This window comes from Maniola jurtina, chromosome 17 (assembly GCF_905333055.1).
Source record: "Maniola jurtina chromosome 17, ilManJurt1.1, whole genome shotgun sequence".
Lineage (NCBI taxonomy): Eukaryota > Metazoa > Arthropoda > Insecta > Lepidoptera > Nymphalidae > Maniola > Maniola jurtina.
The window spans coordinates 12,988,302-13,010,855 of record NC_060045.1 but is presented as its reverse complement, the minus strand read 5'-3'; the positions used below and the strand labels follow the sequence as shown (position 1 = coordinate 13,010,855).

Below are 22,554 nucleotides of genomic sequence, written 5' to 3'. Positions count from 1 at the left end.
TTTAGATACAAAAAGCTATCAGTATACCGGTTTATGAAGCCATTGTCTTTTATCCGACCGAATATAAAAGCTGGAAAAATCGTAAAAACTTATAACATGATGAAAGCGGCGCAATTTGCATGATTATGCGCATTCGAAGCACCTATAAACTGGGATATTATAATGTTATGGTGGCCATCGCTTACTAGTACCCGCCTACTGAGCCAGCTAAAGTTGACTTTTAAAAAGGCATCAAAATACAGGCTCTAACCAGAACGCTAGCAAAAACTTAGCTTTATTATTATACTTCATAACACAAGCCAATGCCAATAACCATTTGCCCTATCTTGTAGTTTTAATGATTTAGTATTTTTCAAACCCGTATTGTATAACATGCAAAACTCGGGTCGATGCCCCACCTACGACGCGGCATTGACTTCGAGTGAACTATTCACGAAACATTTGTTGACCTCTAGCGTCAGTCAGATGTTTTATTTGCAATATATTGTGAACTTTTGAAAAAGACAGGATTTTTTTAATTTTTTTGTATTTTTTTATGGTATCTTATCAGTAATCATCAGTTATAACATCTGTCTTCGTTTTTGCTAGCGTTTTAGTTTCATCCCGTATTACCATCCCGTGCAATGCCTCTTGTACTTTGACAGAGGCTAATAGCTTTTGACGACCTTCCTGGTGCAGTGGTGAGCGCTGTGGTCTTATAAGTGAGAGGTCCCGGGTTCAATTTCTGGCACGGGCAATTTGAAAAATCATATTTTCTAAATGGTATCTGCTCTGGTCTGGTGGGTGGTCTGGTGGCAAGGTGATAACTAGCCACGGCCACCCTGGCCGTGGCTAGTTATCACCTTGCCGGCAAAGCAGTGCTGCCAAGCGATTTAGCGTAGAAACCGACCAGGAGTATGTGTTTTAATGAAACTGCCAATCCTTTCCAGGTTAACCCGCTACCATCTCAGACTGCATCTTCACTTACCACCAGGTGAGACCGCAGTCAAGGGCTATCTTACTAATGCTAACACCAAATTACTATAGGTACTATATTGTAATCGTGAAATCAACACAATCTTGATATAAAACGAAAACTAATAGAGACTGACTGACTGACAGCTCTATCAACGCACAGCTCAAACTACCGGACGGATCGGTCTGCATCCGCTAAGAAAGGATTTTTGAAAATTCAACCATTAACAGGGCTCTCTCCGTCACTCGTTTCCACTCGTTTCATACAATCGTAGTTCCAATTTCATTTGAATACTAAGCAACCAAAGTCAATGAAATTTTGCAGACATATTCTAGAAACTAATATCTGTGTCTGTGGTGTTTTAGATTTTTCTAAAAATATGTAGTTTTAAAATTACAGGGGCTCAAAGATTTGTATGTAAAATTTTAAGACCGCGTAACTTTGAAACGGAATATTTTAACAGAAATCTGGAAAACCACAGATATAGATATTAGTTTCTAGAACATGTCTGCATAATTTCATGGACTTTGGTTGCTTAATATTCAAATGAAATTGGAACTACGTTTGTATGAAACGAGTGACGGAGCAGCCCTCTTAAAGGGGACCTCTTTGCACAGCTTTCTGTATCCAAAGCTTTGGGCTGGTTGTTTATCAGTCAGTCAGAGAAAACACATAATATCACCGTCACTGGCAGAAAGCGAACCGTGGCTTAGCGGTCAGAGCGTCGGGCGCGAACCCAGAAGACACAGGTTCGGATTCTTCCTCGAAGGTAAAAATGATTTAGAAAGTTCCCTAACTATCGTGAACTGTGGGTATTGGTAAGTAAGTAGGTATCTTCATTTCCGCTTGAGCGCCGCGCCGGGCGGGGTATCGATTTTCTCCGAAGTTATCTCGTACTGCGTGTCCAATCTGTGAACAACATTGTAATTTATCACTTATCGATAACATAATCGATGTTTTTGGTACCTAGTGTATCTAATTGAGGACTTGAGCTTCAATAATCATAAATAAGCAGTTTGTGTTTATGGTTTGATAAAATGTCAAAATAAGGTAGAGCCATTTTATTTATAAAAAAGTTTAATATTTAGCTATATATAATAAAAAAATATTATAGCTGACGCTCGCGACTTTTTGCGAGTGGATTTGTGTTTTTTTTTAATCCTGTAGGAACTCTTTGATTTTTTTTTGGATAAAAAGTAGCTGTACTAAACAAAAACATAATAATAGTTAAACGGATGGGTCTTTAAGAATCCCTGGGAGCTCTTTGACTTTCGGGATAAAAAGTAGCCCAGGTCCGTCCCCGATAGGAAAGCTATATGTACTTATACCAAATATCATTAAAATCGGTTAAACGGATGGGCTGTGAAAAGCTAGCAGAACAAACGGACAAACACACGATTATAAATGCTTTCGCATTCACTTCATTCCCTAATTAGGTATGAGGTATCCCATGGGAATTTTGAGCAATTCCAAATTCGAAAAGTCTACAATTATAAGGGGAACCTCTAAAAAAATTTAGTTTTCTATGTCCGGCGTAATTTTTTGCATGAATAATGAATATCTTATATAGAGCTGAAAATTAAAGAATTCCCACGGGGTTTTAAAAACCTAAATCCACGTCTTTGTCAGCATGGATATAATCTGAACTGTCTGCTATACACATCTCCACCCATCTCCTCTCAAGCCAAACCGGGCTGGGACCGTCTTGGATTTTCTATCAAATAACACATCCAAGTACCAAGATGGTATTTTTTCAGCATCTAAATTCCAAATCGTTATGGGCATAAGGTGGTAATGGAAGCAGCGAATTAGTTTATCGAGCGTTGACATACCGACAGAGCCTTGGCGCTATTACAATTGCTAACATGGCGCATTTAAAGCGAGTGCGATGCGGTGGACGTTTCACATCAACTGGACCAGCAAGCCTATCCCGTAATCTTAACAAGTACGCTGAGTGCCCAAAGCACCCAAAGTTCGTGTCTCTTCTTGTATAACAGAAGGATGATGACTAGTCAAATCAGCGACTTTTTATCAAGACATGTACGATTTGCTACTCGTTTCTAATGTAAACCGGCTATGGAACGCTCTCCAACATCAGTTTTTCCCTCCAATTTTAATATGGCTACTTCAAGTCAAGAGTGTATTTAGCATCTTACAAGATGCCTACAGGCTTACAGGCAAGCACGCTCCACTTAGACTACATCATCACTTGCTAACCTAACAAGTCTGATTGCAGCCAAATGCTAATCTATAAATTAAATAAAAACTCAGTGGCAACCGGAAGTATCCAACAAGGAACCGCTGTACGGTGTCCATACCGTTCAATAGCGTGCACAGAATGACGCACAGGTAGGCATCATAGGGGTCATCATCAACCCCTTGATATTTATATTTCATGGTCGTTGAATACCATGATACCTATTTTGATTGAAAATATTATGAACTAGCCGCGACTTCGCGACTTCGTTCCCGTGGATATAGGTTTTTAAAAATTCCGTGGAAACTTATTGATTTTCCGGAATAAAAAGTAGTCTATATGTTAATGTACCCTATGAGAACTGTCAGGTGCTCACGACATTTTCCTTCACCCTCAAAGCAAGTGATAAGTTGCTGATTTGACCAGTAACAGAGTGAACTATGTAGAGTGAGGGAACTCTCGGTTTATCCTGAATCGACGATATGTCAAATGTTAGCCTATGATGACATAAAATCAGACAAAAACAGGGCTACTTTAGGGTTACCTACGTCAATTGTCCTAACATTTGACGACTGCCGGTGTCTTCTGTTAGAAGTTCCCTAACTGTTCCCTAAAAGGCACCATCCCTATTCTCGTTTTTTTCCGTTTTATGAGAAGACTGCCCTGAGGCGCGGTTGGTGACCGGGAAATTCGAAGGTGACTTGTAGATGGCAGGCATGCATAATGCGTGCTAGAGCCACTCATTGATAGGCAATAGGCTCATTTCCCGCGCAAGCTGAATCTATTGCCCACACAATGTTTCTAGGGACATCTTGGAAGGTACTTCTATATTTAACTATTTAATTTTTTTGAATAGCGCTTGGATAACAAGTAATGATGCAGCTTAAGATGGATCGCGCTTGCCTAGAAGATACCTCTCCACGCTTTACTTGAAGGTACCCATGAAAACTGTTGACGGGGGGGAATCTTAAGATACCCGGTCTCTTTGGGGAGACATCGGCTTGTAGGATATCTATCTACTAAAAACCCCTCGGCGGCCATCCTCAGCACATATTAAAAGAAGTTCCGGCAACTCCGAACGCAAATCCATATCTGTTCAGGCATTTAGAAGATACGGTGAAATAAAGAAACTCACACACATGAACTCTGAAAACCTTACGTACACTGAGTCTTTTTTTGGGCAGTAGCCGGTCGTGTAAAAATTGAAATTTAGTCACCACCCAAGATGTATTAGGAATTCCGAGGTCCTGCTTAATTTTACCTCTCCTGTCCACGTTTGTATAATGGCTGTGAAATTATACAGTTCACGTCGGGACTCGAACCCAGGAGGGTGAGGTGACAGGCCGTTCACCTGGTGGCATTGACTGGGAGTTGGACTCGGCCGTGTCATGCTGACGTCACGGACTGATGCTGTGAGTTGTGATCGCTAAGATCAAATTTAAGAATTTTGTTATTGCGTCAGCAAAAGGGTGAGGAAGGCGCGTAGTTCAGGTCCTCCCACATCTTTATTCTACTTTATTTTATTATATACCTACTTTATCATTAAATTATTGTACTAACCCTATATCTACTAACCACATTATTTATTTTGTATTGTATTTGTATTTTGTATATTGCATCCTATAGTTACCGTCCGAAACTTCTGGCTTCACGGAAGACCAGCGCTGTGCCTGCGTTCCCGACACAGGCGCAGCAAATGCTGAGTGGAGTCCATTTTGGCACCACACACCACGCGTCCCATTTTATATTTTATTTATTTTAAGTTATTGTTGGTACCAAATAAACAGTTTTTCTTTCTTTCTTTCTTTCTAAGATCGTCTGACATACGAGTACCAACAATTGAAACCAACTGATGGCCAAAAGTCTGTAGGGTTGATTTTGTGGTAGCATCGCGTACAATCATACTTGGGTATATCCCGCCATTATTTTTAGGGTTAAATTACTGAGCCTCCGCTGTCGGTCCGTGAACCGTAATAATATGTAGAGTTATCATAGAATGTGTATTTCTATTGCCGCTATAACAAAAAATAGTAAAAATTTCAAAATGGCCGCCATGAAAATTAAAAAAAAAACAAAAGTATTATTCCTTGATGATGGTACGGAACCCTTCGTGTGCGAGTCCGATTTGCACTTGACCGGTTTTTAATGAGTGAGTTTCAATACCCTTCATTATTAGTACCTGCCTACGTTAAAAAGCTTTGAGTTTGACTTTAATTTTTTTTAACTTTCAATTTATGATTAACGATATAGGTTACACTAGTTACCTTACCAATAAGTAAGTGATTCTCTTCATAGAAACAAAACTCCGAATTTGATAGAGTCGCAACTCGCAATAAACAAGAGTTGACGATTGAAAACAACTTGTAAGGGCCTCTTTAACAAAGAAATTTTGAGTTTCAATTTGAGTTAAATGTTTCCCAGATCTGAGAAACGAAGTTCCAAGTTACCCTTACATCAAAGAAGAACTTCCATCAATTAAATTAAATTAATGTGATTTAATACTGAATACCCCATTCAGCGCGCGTCCCCAACTTTCTCAAATATATGAACTTTACATACAAACTCATTCCGAGTAACCTCAATTATAATATTGTTACTTAACTAATATACAGAGTGCTTTTTTTTTAACTGGGACAGTATGGGAAAATCCAAAACCATGGGAGATACGAGAAACTGTCTTAGGAACCTTTAATTCTATAACATAATATGACCAACTTCTGCTGTCCGATTTTTTCATCCAATACAATAAACTGATCCTTACATAAAACTGATTTGATCGGCAGTAAAAAAATAGTCAATTTATTTAATTTTATGGACAACTCACGCTTGCCCAAAAATTGACTATGCCAAAATTGTTTTCACAAAAAAAGACATGAAGGTTCCTCAGACAGTTTCCCTGTATCTCCTTCATGGTTTTGAATTTCCCCATGCTGTCCCAGTAAAAAAAACACACTGTACGTAACATACTAACAAAGAGGATTCCAAATTTCTAAACGATCACATTGCCTACGCATGTAATTGCTGAAAATAACTTAATTTACAGTTCAGAAACGTAATTTTAACCCTTAAAATTGTGCCCATAGAGCTTAAAGCGCGTGTACGAAAATGTAGGTAGTTAGAAATTAGGGCAGTGTGAATGGGGGTCTCTTTGTCCCACTCTTAGTTCCTCTTTGATTACGACGCATTTGTAGTCTGTGAGGCGATTGAATTGAGGGTTATCGTATTGAACAAGCATCTAATTTAGTGGTCTTTCGTACCCCAACGTCGTCGTATGCATGCATAGCTCTTCAATTCAACCCTCCATGCCCACAACTTATTGACCATTACGAAATGCGTACGTTGGGGTCTTCTTACCGTAAATTTTCGGTAACAGGGGAAACCTTTCAACATCTAACATCAAAAAGGAAAATTTAATGAAAATGCTTTTTATTTTCTTCAGAGTTTTTCATAGCAAAGCGATATGAAATTCAAATAAAAGCTATCAATTTACTAATGCATTTTCTGGCATAGAAATTTTAAATCTTGACTCTACACTACAAGTTTAACCTCAGCAGCAACAAAAAAATATATCAGGCTACTTTTTGTCCCGGAAAATTAAAGAGTTCTTAAGGGATTCTTGAAAATCTAAATTCACGTGCATTGATAAGTATAAGATCCGCGCATCATAGATCAACCTACTATCCATACCTACTAATATTACATTAATGCGAAACTGTGTCTGTCTGTCTGCTAGCTTTCCATGACCGATCTGTTTAACGGATTGTGACGAAAAGCTTGCATCACAGGGAAACAGATATACCGGAAATCCAACAGTTCCCATGGGATTTTAAAAAAAGCCTATGTTTAAACATGCTGTGTTCTATAGCTTCGTAATCAACGACAGTTTCTCGTACAAGTTTACCTCGAAATATTGTACTAAGCATAGCACATTTAGATGAAAAACATCAAAACAAATAAGGCCATTATTCCCCGGCGCTAATGTCACCATTTCCTCCCATCTATTATGTCTAATGCCAATAACATGGCACCTTGAGGTTGTACAAACACTTTTGTAAATGAAAACGTGGCCCGTAATTCGCGAGCCATTCATCAAGATATGAACAAAAGCTTTTAGCGGTACAAAGGGCCGCGCGACGATCTCGCGCCCTCGCTCGGGTGGGCGTCGGCAAACAGGGGTTGATATTTCTATACTGTATACTGGTGTATGAAAAGAATCCAAAAATTGTTGTCATTTTTCTCTACTTACAAATGTCAAATACAGAGCTATGGTTTTTTTTGGGTTCCGTACCCTAAACGGAGCCCTATTAATGTCGCACCTGTCTGTCTGTCTGTCCGCATGTCACAGGTTTTTAGCTCGTAGACGAAATGAGTTACAAACCTGAAATTTTGGTATTTGGTGTAGGGCGTTGACCCAAAACCAAATATTGGATTAAAAATTCAATTAGTTTTTTTAATTTTTTTTTTTAATAAACAAAGATGTTTTTCTCTACACTAAATTAATAAGAGTATATCTGCATCTTTTTAGTATTAGAATAGTAATAGACTCGCACAGAACGGGTTCCGTATCATCGCACAAGAAACAGCACTTTTTTAAGTTTTTTTTAAGTTTCCATGGGGTTAATTTTGAAATATTTAGTATTTGTTGTTATAATGGCAATAGAAATACGCATTCTCTGGAAATTTCAGGTCTCTACCTATTTAAAGTTCACGAGATACACCCCGCTGACAGACAGACCGCTTTTAAGATGCAGTTCAGTATTCGGGGGTCAATAGTAGGTACATTATTCTAATCCCTGAAACTTTCCAGGGGGAAATTGTTTGTTCCCTAGTAGCCGAGTGTATGGACTGTCCCCGGGCATCGAACTCTCACACCTGGGGTACACAACCTAGGGGTGTCAACACTCACATCACACTAATATTATAAAGGCAAAAGTTTGTGTGTGTGCGTGCGTGTGTATGTGAGTGTGTGTGTGTGTGTGTGTGTGTGTGTGTGTGTGTGTGTGTGTGTGTGTGTGTGTGTGTGTGTGTGTGTGTATGTGTGTGTGTGTGTGTATGCGTGTGAGTGTGTTACTCTTTCACGCAAAAACTACTGGACGGATTTGTAAAAAGTTTGGAATGGAGATAGATTATACTTTGGATTCACCAAATAAGCTACTTATTATCCCGTAAACATCTATGGTTCTCGCGGGACTTAAAAAAAAAGATATATCTACGCTGATGAAGTTGAGATCATCTATCTTATATATAAGAATGAATCCCTATTTTCTTTGGTCACGTCATAACTTGAGAACAACTGGACCAAATTGTTTAGTATGTTTTTTGTTGTTATTTTTAGGACAAAGGAAAAGACAGTTCCCGTGGCACGAAAACGTGCATGTGACTTATCTCTTTTTAGTGTCGCTGTTTCACTTCATCGATTTTCAGGTGACAACGGTAGCTACTAAAAAAGGTTTTTCTTGAAAAAAGTTCATAGTGCCAACCCTAACCAATAATTCCCAAGTGTCCACATCAAATGCATTCAAGGGATAATACAATACACCGTATTGATAAAATACGAGTTTTTTACCTCCCTCCGATTACCTTTTCATATGATTACTGCATACGTGAGAGGGTCGATGCACTCGTGAACCTAACAACTCATTTCTTTGGACGGGGCTTTTCTTTCGTCGGCTGTGCGACGCACGTGCGCTATTCTGTAATCTGTATGCCCGTTTGTTTCCCACAGAGTCTTTTATAGTTTCATGTTCAATTCAGTAAATCCTTTGTCCTGAATCTCTGTAAATCCTTAGTTATGTTTTACCTACTTATCAACTAGCTTATAATATTCTCCCGTCTTCATCGGCGTAGGTTTCGTTAGCATTTTTCAAAATCTTTTGTATAGACATGACATTCCTTGATTCAAAAGCACTTGTGCAAGTTTATTTAAATAAAAATATTATATATTATGTATTATATTCATATTGATTACATATGATTACTGCATAGGTATATGGGGTTCAGAGCACTCGTGAACCTAACAAATCATTTATTTGGACGGGGCTTTTCTTTCGTCAGTTCTGCGACGCACGTGCGCTATATAATATTGTCGTTTCCCACAGGGGTTTTTATAGTTTCATGTTCAATTCAGTAAATCCTTTGTCCTGAATCTCTGTAAATCCTTTGTTGTGTTTTACCTACTTACTAGGTTATTCTCGCGACTTCATCCGCGTGAATTTACGTTTAATAAAGATTTCGTTGAATTTCTCCATTTTTTCCTACATGGTGCTTTAAAACACCTCTATATAAAATTTCAGCCTTGAAACAGCCGTTCTGTTTGGCGGCCATAACCTATAATTACAAATGGCATTGCAAGAGCAATGCAATTACAAAGTTGTACTGGTGGACAGACTGTTATTCTGATGACGCCTTCTTTACGAAACGTTACACTGGAATATTTCGTCTCGTACAATAGGTACTTGTTTATTGATTAATTCTGATTTTATGCATGGCCGCCATTGTGGAAAAATAAATATGACAGACTAGTAGGTAGGCCTTCATAGTCATTTATTGATATGAAACGAAACTTACGGGCAAATGAGCTGAAAAATAAATTGAGGGAATGATTCACTACCTCAGGTTCCGGAGGCGGCAGTCGGAGATGATGCTGATCCTTGACCTGGAGTCACCGTCCAGCGGCGGCAGGAACCCCTTCGATCTGCTCGCCACGCTGAAACATGACAATTGTTTTTTTTAAATATATTATTAGATTAATAGATAGTTTTTACTCAAATTCAAATTCAAGTTCAAAATATTTTTATTCAATTAGACTTTTACAAGTTCTTTTGAATCGTCACAAGCATAGCTACCACTGGTTCGGAATGCCTTTCCTACCGAGAAGAACCAGCAAGAAACTCGGCGGTTGCTCTTTTCAAAGATTTGATCTATATGAAGCCCTACAACAGCAAATGACAGTAAGTAGGTACCGTGTTTTGCTGCTAAACAATTTGTTCTTTTCTCTCCTCTGTCTAGTCTTGCAGCGCCCACCGCTCTGCCGCCGCGCCGCTGCGGCCGAGTCTAGTCGCCCGCGCTCTTCAGCGAGCTGGGCACGGGGGTTGTATTTCAAACGCTGCTGATTGTCGACTCCTAGAGTATACCACCACATAATACCTCGGCTTGCTACTAAACAGCTTGCTCTTCTCGCTCCTTTGTCTAGTCTTGAATCGTCCGCCGCCGCCGGCCGAGTCGCCCGCACCTTGGAGCGAGCTGGGCACGGGGGTCGTGTTCTTCACACCGCTGATTGTGGACTCCTAGACCAATAAAACCACATCGTCATCGTCAACCGATAGACGTCCACAGCTGGACATAGGTAGGTCGTTAATTTTATGCCGCGATCTGCGTCGTTTGCTGACCAAATTGGTCAACCCTGCAACTTTTTACGCAAATCTAAGTACCTACCTAGGTATTTGAGGCATTTAGGCAATCTAAATCCAACAAGACCTTAGGTTTATATTATGTCTACTTAATAGGGTAATTTACCCTCTACAGCATCAGGTTGGGATGCGAAATTTAGATTTCGTTGTATTTTTATGGTAATTAAATTCATATAAGTTCCATGAGAACCTGCAGTTTAGTACAAGTAATTGAACATGTTAAAAATATATTATAAGAAATAAGCACTACTATAGCGCCCCCTGGTGGCCTATAGCCATAAAAACATGCATAATGCAAAAAAACGCTTAAAATCTTTTCCCAGAATCAGAAGAAAAATCACCGAGAAATTCATCCGGAAAATGGTAATAAAAACACGCAAACCCACTCAACCTATATTACCAAACAACTAATATCCGCCTTCGTTTCCATCATGACTAAAAAGTACCTACCTTAGCAGAAACGTCCTCCGAGGTGCTATAGTCGGTGACGTTCTGCAGCACCTCACTTTCAGCACAAACATTGTCAGATACAGACTCCTCCTGCAAGGACACTTTACAGTAAAACAACGACGACTCATACTTAATCGATTTTTTAGAGTTCCATACCTCAAAAGGAAAAACGGAACCCTTATATATAGGATCACTTTGTTATCTGTTTGTCTGTCTATCTGTCTGTCCGTTTGTCGTGTCTGTCAAAAAAACCTATAGGGTACTTCCTGTTGACCTAGAATCATGTTTGGCAGGTAGGTAGGTCTTATACACAAGTAAAGGAAAAAATCCGAAAACCGTGAATTTGTAGTTACATCACAAAAAAAAATTCAAACTAAGATAACTATACCAAGTGGGCTACTTAACATGTGAAAAGGTTTTACCTGTATATTCTAAAACAGATTTTTATTTATTTTTGTGCATAATAGTTTTTGATTTATCGTGCAAAATGTCGGAAAAATACTCGAGTACGGAACCCTCGGTGCGCGAGTCTGACTCGCACTTGCCTTTTTTTTCAGTGATCGATAAAATATGATTATAGTTTTTGGGGCACTGATTATGAAAATAACGTGCATTTTCACTTTCTAGATGTCCTTTCTAAAATGGACGAAATATGAAACGTTTGTGTGTGGTACTTTATTCAAATAAAGGGTTTTGTCGGGTTTTACCAAGGTAGGTTTTGGAATATCGTATTCTTTCAATTCATATTCAATTCAATACAATAATCTTTATTGCGAATTTGGGTTAGTTTACAATTTCAACAAATATTTTACCGATAGAGCTAAATGAAGATATTTCCTACAAAAATCCTATAATTGGAATACAATTAACATAATAATGTAAACTAACGTATGAGATCGTACTAGCTACATCCTCTGACGATTTGGTGCTGTATTCTTTTGGCAGATTTACTTTGCCGGGGAACCTAGAAAAATCTGTCATTATTAATCTGACCAAATCTCTATTCAGAGTCAGAGAAGTGTGCCAATCTGCACTTGGCCAGCTTAAACCCTTCTCATTCTGAAAAAAGACCTGTGTTTAGTAGTGAGCTGGCAATGCAATGGGTAGGCATGATGATGATTTATGAAACTCGTCGCTCGGGCAAAGCCAACAAATAATTATTTAATTAAGTATAAAATCTAATGTAGTTTGGCAACTTGAACAACCGATGATCTGTCACACACACATGACTGGTAAAATATACTTTGCCCTCTTGCCAGTAAAGTTATTATTTACTACCTAAATGCTCCTTGCTTCAAGCTCTGTTCATATAGTTCAGTAATAATAGTAATAATCACCAATATTCTTCCGGTATACTTTCAACGACAGGCATGTCAACAGAGGAACTGCTAGGCCACTTCCTCAAACCTTCTTCTTGGCAGTCGTCCAGCACGCTGAGCTCTTGGTGGCACCACGTGTCTTTAGGCGACGGGTCTGGCAGGTCGTCCGGAACCCACGACTCCACACGATTAGGGATGTAACATGGGGGATAGGCGCTTGGGTCCTCACCTGGGTCATGGCGGAAGAAGTACCTGGTTGGAGAGATTTCTTTTGAAGCATAGTTTGGAATTTTCGCCTAAAAAGCCTTGAAAACCATAGGTATTAATTTAAAAAATATCAGTTATGTTGCATTTGAAAACACCAGGAGATATTCTTCTGGTCCCAAAGCCGGCCAAAGAAACGGTGGATCTACATCGCATAAGCAGCTATTAACTGTCAACGGTCTAAGAAAAGAGGCCTATAAGCCGAGCAAGTTGAAATGACATAAGCAGAGACATAAGCAAGGAAAAAAACTGTATTATTCTGGTATGATAACTGATAACATACCAGAAGGATGAACAACGTTTATTAAATCCCCTACTTAAGAAAAGTCAATGTCAATTTCTTCAAGTATGATTGCCATTTAAAAGTGGTGTATGCTGCCGGCTCCTAAGTTCGTTTGTACCTATACTTTAAAAAGTATATTACGCTATTTAAATACCAGTTCACAAGTTTGAGCCATGCTTCAGCGGCGCAGTACACCGTAAACAATGTACTCTGCTTGGCCATGTACTTCTGGTAGCAGATTCTGAACACCTCGTCCAGTATGTCCTCACGAATGTCGAAGATAAACAGATCGTTGTCTTCCTTCTGTAGAATCTCTGCCCTAGGAAATATTACGTCTTTGTTACTGCCTTATTGGTCTACTGCTTCGGCTACTGATCATGAGGTCCTAAGTTCGATTCCCGATCCCCGTTCGGGCCAAAAAAAATCGATCAAGGAATTCCCAATAGAAGCCTAAATTGAAAGGCCTTTGCGGAGTGAGCCTTCCTGGAAGATACCTACCTACTGTTAGAAGTAAAGTTAAGTAAGTAGAAGAAGTAAGTAGACTTTTTTTAATTCAGACTAACGCTTGGCTGCAATCAGACGTGCTAGCAGATGATGCACACAGCCTAAGATGAAGCGCGCTTGCATAGAAGATCCCTATTCAATGGACTTTAAGTAGGTAGGTACCTGTATTAAAAGAGGGCAAAACTGATGCCGGAAGGGCATTCCATAGCCTAGCGGTTCAAATTAGAAACGAGTAAGCTAGGTACTCGCTTCGTGGAATTTTGACTATACGTACGGTGGAAGGCCTTAAAGATGCCTTGCGGTACAATAGTAGAAAGGTGAAGGAGCAAGGAATATGCTAACTCTCTGAGTGCCTTACGGGTGAAGGAGGTACCAGGTCAAAAAGCTCTGTGATGTGGTGTTACCTTCAGTTACCTTGTACCATGTCCACTTACCACGTGCGTTCAGGAACGTCCTTTGGCAATGCTATCAATGTTCTTTGGTCGTCAGACAACTGCAGTTTCTTTCCTCGTCTCGACAATCTATATTTCCCCATTAGAGGAGATTCTCGTAAACTAGTCTTGATTTTTAATTAATTATTTAATTGCTAAAAATTCGGTAGTTAGTTTCTCTTTTTTTTTTTTCAAAAATGTCATTATTTACAAACTGTCTTTGGAAATGAAGGTACAAGAAAAGTTTTGTTTTTCGTCTTAATTTATGTCAAAGCGGGTAACATTAGACTCACAAAAATAAAAGAATAATCCACCTATAGCTTATTAGGTGCGCACCTATATACAATTTTAGCTTGGAAACAATAAAGTTAGGTATCCCAATTCATAAAACGAAGTATTCTTTGAAAGAGATTTTAATTAATAACTTCGATATTATAATTAGTATAGTTATCCGTTTATCAACGACCACGCAGGCATTTAATCAGTTTATGGATTAATCACCTAGGCGATGACTACCTACGTCATTATTGCGTATTGCGAAAGGTTAACACTTAACAGCAATCAATTTATCCAAAGCAAATTTTTCAGAGAAAGTTGATAAATCGAAAACTTTTCTGTCTTTTCTGTCATGTTCTGCTGCAACTTGCGAGTTGTTTAAAACTGTAATAAGAAACAAAAGTGGCCAGATAGAACTTTGTCTATGGGCCAGCCATTTGACAGTTATTTGAAAATAAAGTGACAAAAACCGAACGAAATTTAAAGGAAAATATTTTAATTTCTTAAAATATTCACAGTGCACGATGAAGGAAAAATATTGATCAGAAAAGTGTATCTAGTACTTTATAATAGACCCTAAATGATGAGTGTATATTTTTTGAACTCAGTGTTTGTTGTTATCGGTTAAAATGTATACTTTGAAAGGTATATTTCCTGAACCAAGTAAGTGAGCCTTTTTCGTTATATTTAAAATTAATGTATAATTATAAGCACAAGTTATTGAAGGTACCCAATAAAATTGACCAAGCAGTTATAGCGATGAAAATTTATTGCCATTTCACAAATCTTCATTGGATAGTTTTAGCGATAAGATAAACAAGTGCCGAATAAATAATGTTAAGTGATATTAAAAAACTATTTACTATTGATTTCAGAAAAGGAGCAAAAAAAGAATTTCATTAGGGAAAACATGAAGCAACTCAAATTAATCCAGGGGAAATCGCCCAAGGAAGCTAAATTTACCTTTAAATCAGTGAATCCACCGAGATTTAGTGCCCAGATCGATGCTAGCGCCAACTTAGATCAGGTGAAATCTGCACCCTCGAATAAGAGCGGCAGAGCTGCTTTAAACACTGGCAAAGCGAACTCAACAAACTTACGGAAAAAACACACTGATATACGAATAAAAAAAGGTGATATGGCAGAGTTTTTGAAAAGGAAAGAGATGCGATCACAACAGCAAGAAGAACTAGTTTATGACGACGCTAAATCATCCCAATCTTCCGGACGGTTAAGAGATATAGGGTGTCAAACTGAAGAGTCCAATTTATCCCAGAAACTGACAGAAAACACTAAGTTGACTATGCTGTACCCCACAAGAGAGAATGACCATGAGAAGATGAAGGCCAGTGGGGACTCGGTGGGGCACAGCCCTTCACGTTCTAGACCACACTCTCCAAGACGAATGGCAGATGATTTTATGGAGGAGAGGAACCGTAGTCGACTAAATGCTATCTTAGAAAGGAAGGATAAGGATCCGTACGTACCTCCAGGTGAGAATTATATTGATTTTATAATATAAAAATACAATCGCTTTAAGAGTCAAATTGAATCAGTTTTTCTACCATAAACAAACTTGTATTTACTGATTCCACACATTGTGTTAAAATTAAAGAATCTTAAAAAGGCTTAAAGATTGTCAAATATAAATTCAGAGTGTAGCTAGAATATTATTAGCAGCATATTTCATTTCCATAAAAGAAATTTTTACAGAAGTTTGAAAAGCTAAATTCACACAGTTGTGTCTCATTGAAAATGAAAATGAATTTATTTATTTCACATACTACAGCTTGTGCTACTTATGATATGTCAATACTCTACCACTGGTACGGAAAGCAGTTCTACTGAGAAGAGCCGCAAGAAACTCAGTGATTGTCCTTTTTTTAAACACTTAATAGAGGTAAAATAACATTTAATATGTATAAAATAATATCCCATTTTTTTTAAACCAGGTTATCAAAAAGGAGTGGTACCAAAGTACCTGCGCGAACGGAAGGAAATAGCCAAAGATAAGATAGAAGATGCGAGTGAGGTGTACGCGGACTGTCCCGCGGGACATGTCCCGCTGCCTGATGTAGAGAGGAAAGAGACACTGCGCATGCTTAGGAATAGTGAGTATTAAATTTTGTACAGTTGTCGTTGGCACTTGGGGGAAGGACGTCATCAGCATGAGGAGTGTCCGGTCAGCCCCTTATCTTTGCCAATATGGAAAGGAAGGACTGTTAGAGATATATGCCCAGGATCGAAGCCCTGACCTCCAGAATAGGAGGCACAAATCTAATCCCTTAGGCACAGCTATGTGGATTTTTACCCGACTACGGCAAAGCCGAAAGGAAGGGTTATGATTTTAGCAGTCTATGTATGTATGTATGTATGTATGTATGTATGTAAATATGTATGTATGTTTGTATCCAGATTTTGTGTGTTCCACCGTAGCGCCTAAACTACTGGGCCGATTTTGATGAATGAGGTGTCAATCGATTCTTTGTAATGGCCCGGGTGACATAGGCTATACTTTATACGAAAAAAATCGGCCTGACGGAAGTTACATCAAAAAAAGTGAGGGTCTCAAATTTTTTTTTATTGCTATTGTGTCGAGTGGGATGTCCAACGAAAGAGAAAAAAATTCTGAGTTCATAAATATAAATTAAGTTAGTATTAAAATATACCAAGCGACAGAAACCCCATTTTACTATAATTAAATTCGTTTCGATTAGACATAACCGATGGCGCCACTAGCTGCTTACAACGCATAGCTCACAGAATTTCTCATATAGTACGTAGTTGAATACAGTTCTTGCACCCTATTAATTGATTATTCTTTTTACTATTTAAATATATAGTATACTAGTGTTTTGCTCGGTGCGCGAGCTGCTAAAGCAGCTCGCGTGACGTGGTTGGGTTAACTTTATTATACTAAACCAAATTTATTTATTAAGATTCAAAATTCACCCCAAAAACACCATAAAACGACACCCATATCGATTTTTTTCTTAAAAAATGCATGACCGCCATCTTGGATTTCAAAATAAATGTCGTTATCAAAATCAGCACCCTGGGAAACTCTGAAAACGACATCCATATCATTTTTTGTAAAAACGGGGTAGTTGAGGTTAATAAAGTAGGGTGCGTGGGTGCGCGGACCACTAAAGTGGTCCGCGAGCATGCAGAGTTTGTTCCATTGAGTAGACCTCCGGACCCTGATCATCTTTTGCGAAGAAACCACTCTTCCATCTTTTATAGCCTCCGAGATAGACAACGACGAAATTTGTACGGCGGCCATCTTGTTTTTCCAAAATTTTCCACTTTTTCTATTAATCGTTTACTACGTTCTTCAAAGATTGCGAGTTTCAATGAAATCGGTTGGAAAACAAAAGAGTCACAAAAATCATATAGGCCGCCATCTTGTTTTTCTGAAATGTCATAATTTTTCCCTACTCGCCTCGCCCACCCGAACACATCTCCCCTACATTATCGTATCGTTTTCCGTCTCTTTCTAGGAGAATGAGACATTCAATATTCGCCATACAAAACGTATGGGAAAATAAATTCCGCCATTTTGAATTTTTTTTCTATTCATCAATTAGACCTTTGGATCCTGATCCTCTTTTGCCAAGAAACCGCACCTCCATCTTTTATACCCTCCGAGCTGGACGCCGGCGAAATTTGTATGGCGGCCATCTTTTCTTCGCCATTTTGAATTTTTTTTCAGCTTTTTGGCAATTGGATGATGTCATGAATGACATTTGGTCGAGCACCCCCCACCTATCTTCAATACCTTGAGTGGACCCTTCACCCGTCTCCGACATCCTCGATCATCAGTTATTTCCAAATTTTTCCTCGATATTTTTTTTGTTTTCTATACGAAACCATCAGTGAAAAAAAAAATTTTCATACAAAATTTTACAGGAGGAGTTTTTGGGGAAAATCTCGAAAATCTCCCCAAATGTGGCAGCACTGTTTACATAATTCGATACTGCCAGCCGAGATACACAATCGATTCATACATATTGACTTTCCAAAATGTTGCCAACTGCCTCAAAAACGTGATCAAAATTTCGAAAAATTAAAAAAATACAAAATGGCTGCCAACTCGTTTCACAAAAAGATTTTACACGGTTTCATAATTTTCCTATTAACTACAGGATATACCGCGCCCGATGACGTTTCAATCTTTCCTCTCGCTCGCACCCACGCGAAAGGGGATACCGTGAAAAAGACCGTGTCGAAAATCACTTTTACTTTGATAAATTCCAGTGTTGCCAGTCTCCGGTGACAAAAATACCCAAATGTCATTTGTACGAGCAAAACACGTAATCGCTCATACTCGGATTTTGCTAAAAGTGCGTATTTCGATTTTTTACAATTTCCCGAAAATCTTGAAATTTCCCTAAAAATGGGGTAATTTTTTCCCACTGATCTATACCTCGAGCCTATACGTACAACCGCTTCATAGAAACCGAATCGCTCCGATGTTGCCAACTTTGAGATATTTAACTTTTAAAATTGCGTTTTTTCGTACCTCGAACAAAACGGCCGCCATGACAGCCGCCATCTTGAATTTTTTAAAACCACTCCCGTTCTGTCAAAATACAGGATAATCGTGGGCGAAACACGAAAAAATAGTTATCCTCGACTACCCCGTCTTGGATCTGTGGCGCCGCGGTTCGGGGTCGAAAATTCAAAATTTTCAAAACGCTACGGTTCGGCCGCCATCTTGTTTTTCCATTTTTTTTCACATTTTCTATTAACCGTTTCCTACTTTCTTTTAAGATTGTAAAATTCGACGAAATCGGTTGGAAAACAACGGAGCTGCAAAAATCACCTCGGCCGCCATCTTGTTTTTCCGAAATGTCATAATTTTTCCCCAGAGGGTTCCCGAAACCAAACACAACTCCCCTGCATCATTATATCATTTTCCGTCTCTTTCTAGGAGAACAATTATGTCAATGAGTGAGTCAGTGAGTCAGTGGTAATCGAGCTATATATAGTATAATATAACTAGTTTTTGCTCGGTGCGCGAGCTGCTAAAGCAGCTCACGTGACGTGGTAAGGTTAACTTTATTATATAAAACCAAATTGATTTATTAAGATAATTCACCCCGAAAAACCCCATAAAATGACAGGCATTTCTATTTTTTGTAGAAAATGAAAGTCCGCCATCTTGGATTTGAAAATAAATGTCATTATCAAAGTCAGCGCCCTGGAAACCCTGAAAACGATATCTATATTATTTTTTGTAAATTAGGATAATAATTTAGTAGGGTGCGTGGGTGCGCGGACCACTAAAGTGGTCCGCGAGCATGCAGTGTTTGTTTCACCGAGTAGACTTTCGGACCCTGATCATCTTTTGCCAAGAAACCACTCTTCCATCTTTTATATCCTCCGAGATAGACACCAACGAAATTTGTACGGCGGCCATCTTGTTTTTTCAAAATTTTCCACTTTTTCTATTAATGGTTTACTACATACTTCAAAGATTGCGAGTTTCAACGAAATCGGTTGGAAAACAAAAGAGTTGCAAAAATCACGTCGGTCGCCATCTTGTTTTTCTGAAATTTCATAATTTTCCCCTACTCATATCGCGCATCCGAACATATCTCCCATACATCAATGTATCGTTTTCCGTCTCTTTCTAGGAGAATGAGACATTCATAATCGCCATACAAAATGTATGGAAAAATAAATTCCGCCATTTTGAATTTTTTTTCTAATCATCGAGTAGACCTTTGGATCCTGATCCTCTTTTGCCAAGAAACCGCACCTCCATCTTTTATACCCTCCGAGCTGGACGCCGGCGAAATTTGTATGGCGGCCATCTTTTCTTCGCCATTTTCAATTTTTTTTCAGCTTTTTGGCAATTGGATGATGTCATGAATGACATTTGGTCGAGCACCCCCCACCTATCTTCAATACCTTGAGCGGACCCTTTACCCGTTTCCGACATCCTCGATCATCAGCTATTTCCAAAATTTTCCTCGATTTTTTTTTTGTTTTCTATACGAAACCATCAGTGAAAAAAAAAATTTCATACAAAATTTTACAGGAGGAGTTTTTGGGGAGAATCTCGAAAATCTCCCCAAAAGTGGCAACACTGTTTACATATTTCGATACTGCTGGTTGAGTCACACAATCGATTGATACATGTCGACTTTCCAAAATGTTGCCAACTGCCTCAAAAACGTGATCAAAATTTCGAAAAATTAAAAAAAATACAAAATGGCCGCCAACTCGTTTCACAGAAAGATTTTACACGGTTTCATAATTTTCCTATTAACTACAGGATATACCGCTTCCGATGACGTTTCAATCTTTCCTCTCGCTCGCACCCACGCGAAAGGGGATACCGTGAAAAAGACCATGCCAAAAATCACTTTTTCTTTGATAAATTCCAGTGTTGCCAGTCTCCGGCGACAAAAATACCCAAATGTCATTTGTACGAGCAAAACACGTAATCGCTCATACTCGGATTTTGCTAAAAGTGCGTATTTCGATTTTTTACAATTTCCCGAAAATCTTGAAATTTCCCTAAAAGTGGGGTAATTTTTTTCCTCCAATCTATACCCCGAGTCTATACGTACAATCGCTTCATAGAAACCGAATCGCTCCGATGTTGCCAACTTTGAGATATTTAACTTTTAAAATTGCGTTTTTTCGTACCTCGAACAAAACAGCCGCCATGACAGCCGCCATTTTGAATTTTTTAGAACCACTCCCATTCTGTCAAAATACACGATAATCGTGGGCGAAACACGAAAAAATAGTTATCCTCGACTACCCCGTCTCGGATTTGTGGCGCCGCGGTTCGGGGTCGAAAAATCAAAAATTTTGAAACGCTACGACTCGGCCGCCATCTTGTTTTTCCAATTTTTTCGACATTTCCCATTAATCGTTTACTACATTCTTTAATAGTTGCGAATTTGAACGGAGTCCCTTAAAAAACAAAGGAGCTGCAAAAATCACGTCGGCCGCCATCTTGTTTTTCCGAAATGTCATAATTTTTCCCCAGAGGGTTCCCGAAACCGAACACAACTCCCCTACATCATTATATCATTTTCCGTCTCTTTCTAGGAGAACAATTATGTCAATGAGTCAGTCAGTGAGTGGTAATCGAGCTATATATAGTATAAATCGAGCTATATATAGTATAATAGTTATCATTAAAATATACCAAGCGACAGAAATCCCATTTTATTATAATTTTATTATTTTTCATACAGCAGCGCCACCTATTGGCTATTTGCGAGACCTCAGTTAATCGTCGCATCATAGACTTATTAAAACGGAAAAGTTTCAAATAAAAAAAAGTTGAAAAAACTATAACCCGACTACGGAAAAAATAAGACAACTTGAACCCAACTTGGTACAAGTAAAATAAACTAAAAAGAAAGAAACAAGATTGTGCTTAGTGCTATCATCGTCTTGATTGAGATTCAACACAAAGGCCGTGGTCGTGCGTTGTCGACAGCAAAAAGAAAATATTCTAATTTGGTAGACAAATAAAATCACTGGAATTTCCGTCAATCAAGGATAAGAAATAAGCTGTCGACAACGCACGACCACGGCCTTTGTGTTGAATCTCAATCAAGACGATGATAGCACTAAGCACAATCTTGTTTCTTTCTTTTTAGTTTATTTTACTTGTACCAAGTCGGGTTCAAGTTGTCTTATTTTTTCCGTAGTCGGGTTATAGTTTTTTCAACTTTTTTTTATTAATATTAGTATGGAATTATTGATGTATTGTAATCCCATTTTTAGTGAAAAAAATTGAATGCTTACAGGTTTTGCTGAGTTAGTAAGTGAATTAAACAAAATGCCAGTTAAAACTGATACTCTGAGAATGAGGAACCGAAAAATGGAGCTCGAAAAGCAATTAGCCAAACTTGAAGAGGGCATCAAAGTGTTTTCTAGACCCAAAGTGTTTGTTAAGATAGGAGAATGACAAACATTTTATGATATTTAAGAGATTGAAAATTGCTAGTAGGTATTTAACTATAACTTTTGCATAATTTGAATAATATCAAAATTATATTGTTTTATGGATATTTGTAAAGTATGGACTTATCTAATTCAGTCAGTATTCATTTTATTTCAATGTTTTTCTTAAACTATGAAAATTCTTTAGCTTTCCTATAAAAATGGTTCTAAGTGATTTTTCTGTTCTGTGCCTACTTAAAATTAAAATTCTTGTTACCGACTGTGACCATATTACTGTGAAATTATTGATACAATAATTCAGTAAGTTAATTATTATTATAATTTAGTACATATTGTAATATTATATGTTGTATGTTCCTTGTAATAATATATTTGTATGATTTACAGTGATTGTATTACTTTTGGATTTAAATACATGTGCTATATTAATTTGATTTTCTAATTAATTTGATTATTAGATAAGCAAATTCACAAAATCGTAGATAGACATATACTGGGCATTCAAATAGGAAAATTGTAACATGTATT

At 38.2% G+C, this 22,554-nt stretch overlaps 2 protein-coding genes across 2 annotated transcripts; one reads left to right on the top strand and one right to left on the bottom strand.

Annotated features, from left to right (window-relative positions):
* Positions 1-1,555: 1,555 nt before the first annotated feature.
* On the bottom strand, positions 1,556-14,009 carry LOC123874100. The gene is made up of 8 exons (XM_045919283.1): positions 13,816-14,009; positions 13,032-13,196; positions 12,349-12,582; positions 11,900-11,975; positions 11,012-11,101; positions 10,299-10,438; positions 9,763-9,858; positions 1,556-1,864 (listed from the first exon to the last, which is right to left on the bottom strand). The coding sequence occupies exons 1-8, from the start codon at positions 13,914-13,916 to the stop codon at positions 1,792-1,794; spliced, it is 975 nt and encodes a 324-aa protein (XP_045775239.1). The 5' UTR covers positions 13,917-14,009; the 3' UTR covers positions 1,556-1,791.
* Positions 14,010-14,403: 394 nt separating this feature from the next.
* On the top strand, positions 14,404-22,460 carry LOC123874101. Its single transcript, XM_045919284.1, has 4 exons — positions 14,404-14,751; positions 14,964-15,581; positions 16,041-16,199; positions 21,870-22,460. Exons 1-4 carry the CDS (start codon positions 14,718-14,720, stop codon positions 22,028-22,030), a joined length of 972 nt encoding a protein of 323 aa, XP_045775240.1. The 5' UTR covers positions 14,404-14,717; the 3' UTR covers positions 22,031-22,460.
* The last annotated feature ends 94 nt before the right edge of the window (positions 22,461-22,554 follow it).

What these genes read in the sequence shown, in the direction of transcription:
- LOC123874100 (XM_045919283.1), bottom strand. Translation starts at nt 13,916, where the DNA reads ATGGGGAAATATAGATTGTCGAGACGAGGAAAGAAACTGCAGTTGTCT. An exon ending in TGGCTCAAACTTGTGAACTG is followed by an intron (nt 12,583 to 13,031) that starts GTATTTAAATAG and finishes CTCTCCAACCAG; the next exon opens with GTACTTCTTCCGCCATGACC. An exon ending in TGCCGCCTCCGGAACCTGAG is followed by an intron (nt 1,865 to 9,762) that starts GTAGTGAATCAT and finishes TGTTGTTCACAG; the next exon opens with ATTGGACACGCAGTACGAGA.
- LOC123874101 (XM_045919284.1), top strand. Translation starts at nt 14,718, where the DNA reads ATGTATACTTTGAAAGGTATATTTCCTGAACCAA. An exon ending in AGGTATATTTCCTGAACCAA is followed by an intron (nt 14,752 to 14,963) that starts GTAAGTGAGCCT and finishes TATTGATTTCAG; the next exon opens with AAAAGGAGCAAAAAAAGAAT. An exon ending in ACTGCGCATGCTTAGGAATA is followed by an intron (nt 16,200 to 21,869) that starts GTGAGTATTAAA and finishes GAATGCTTACAG; the next exon opens with GTTTTGCTGAGTTAGTAAGT.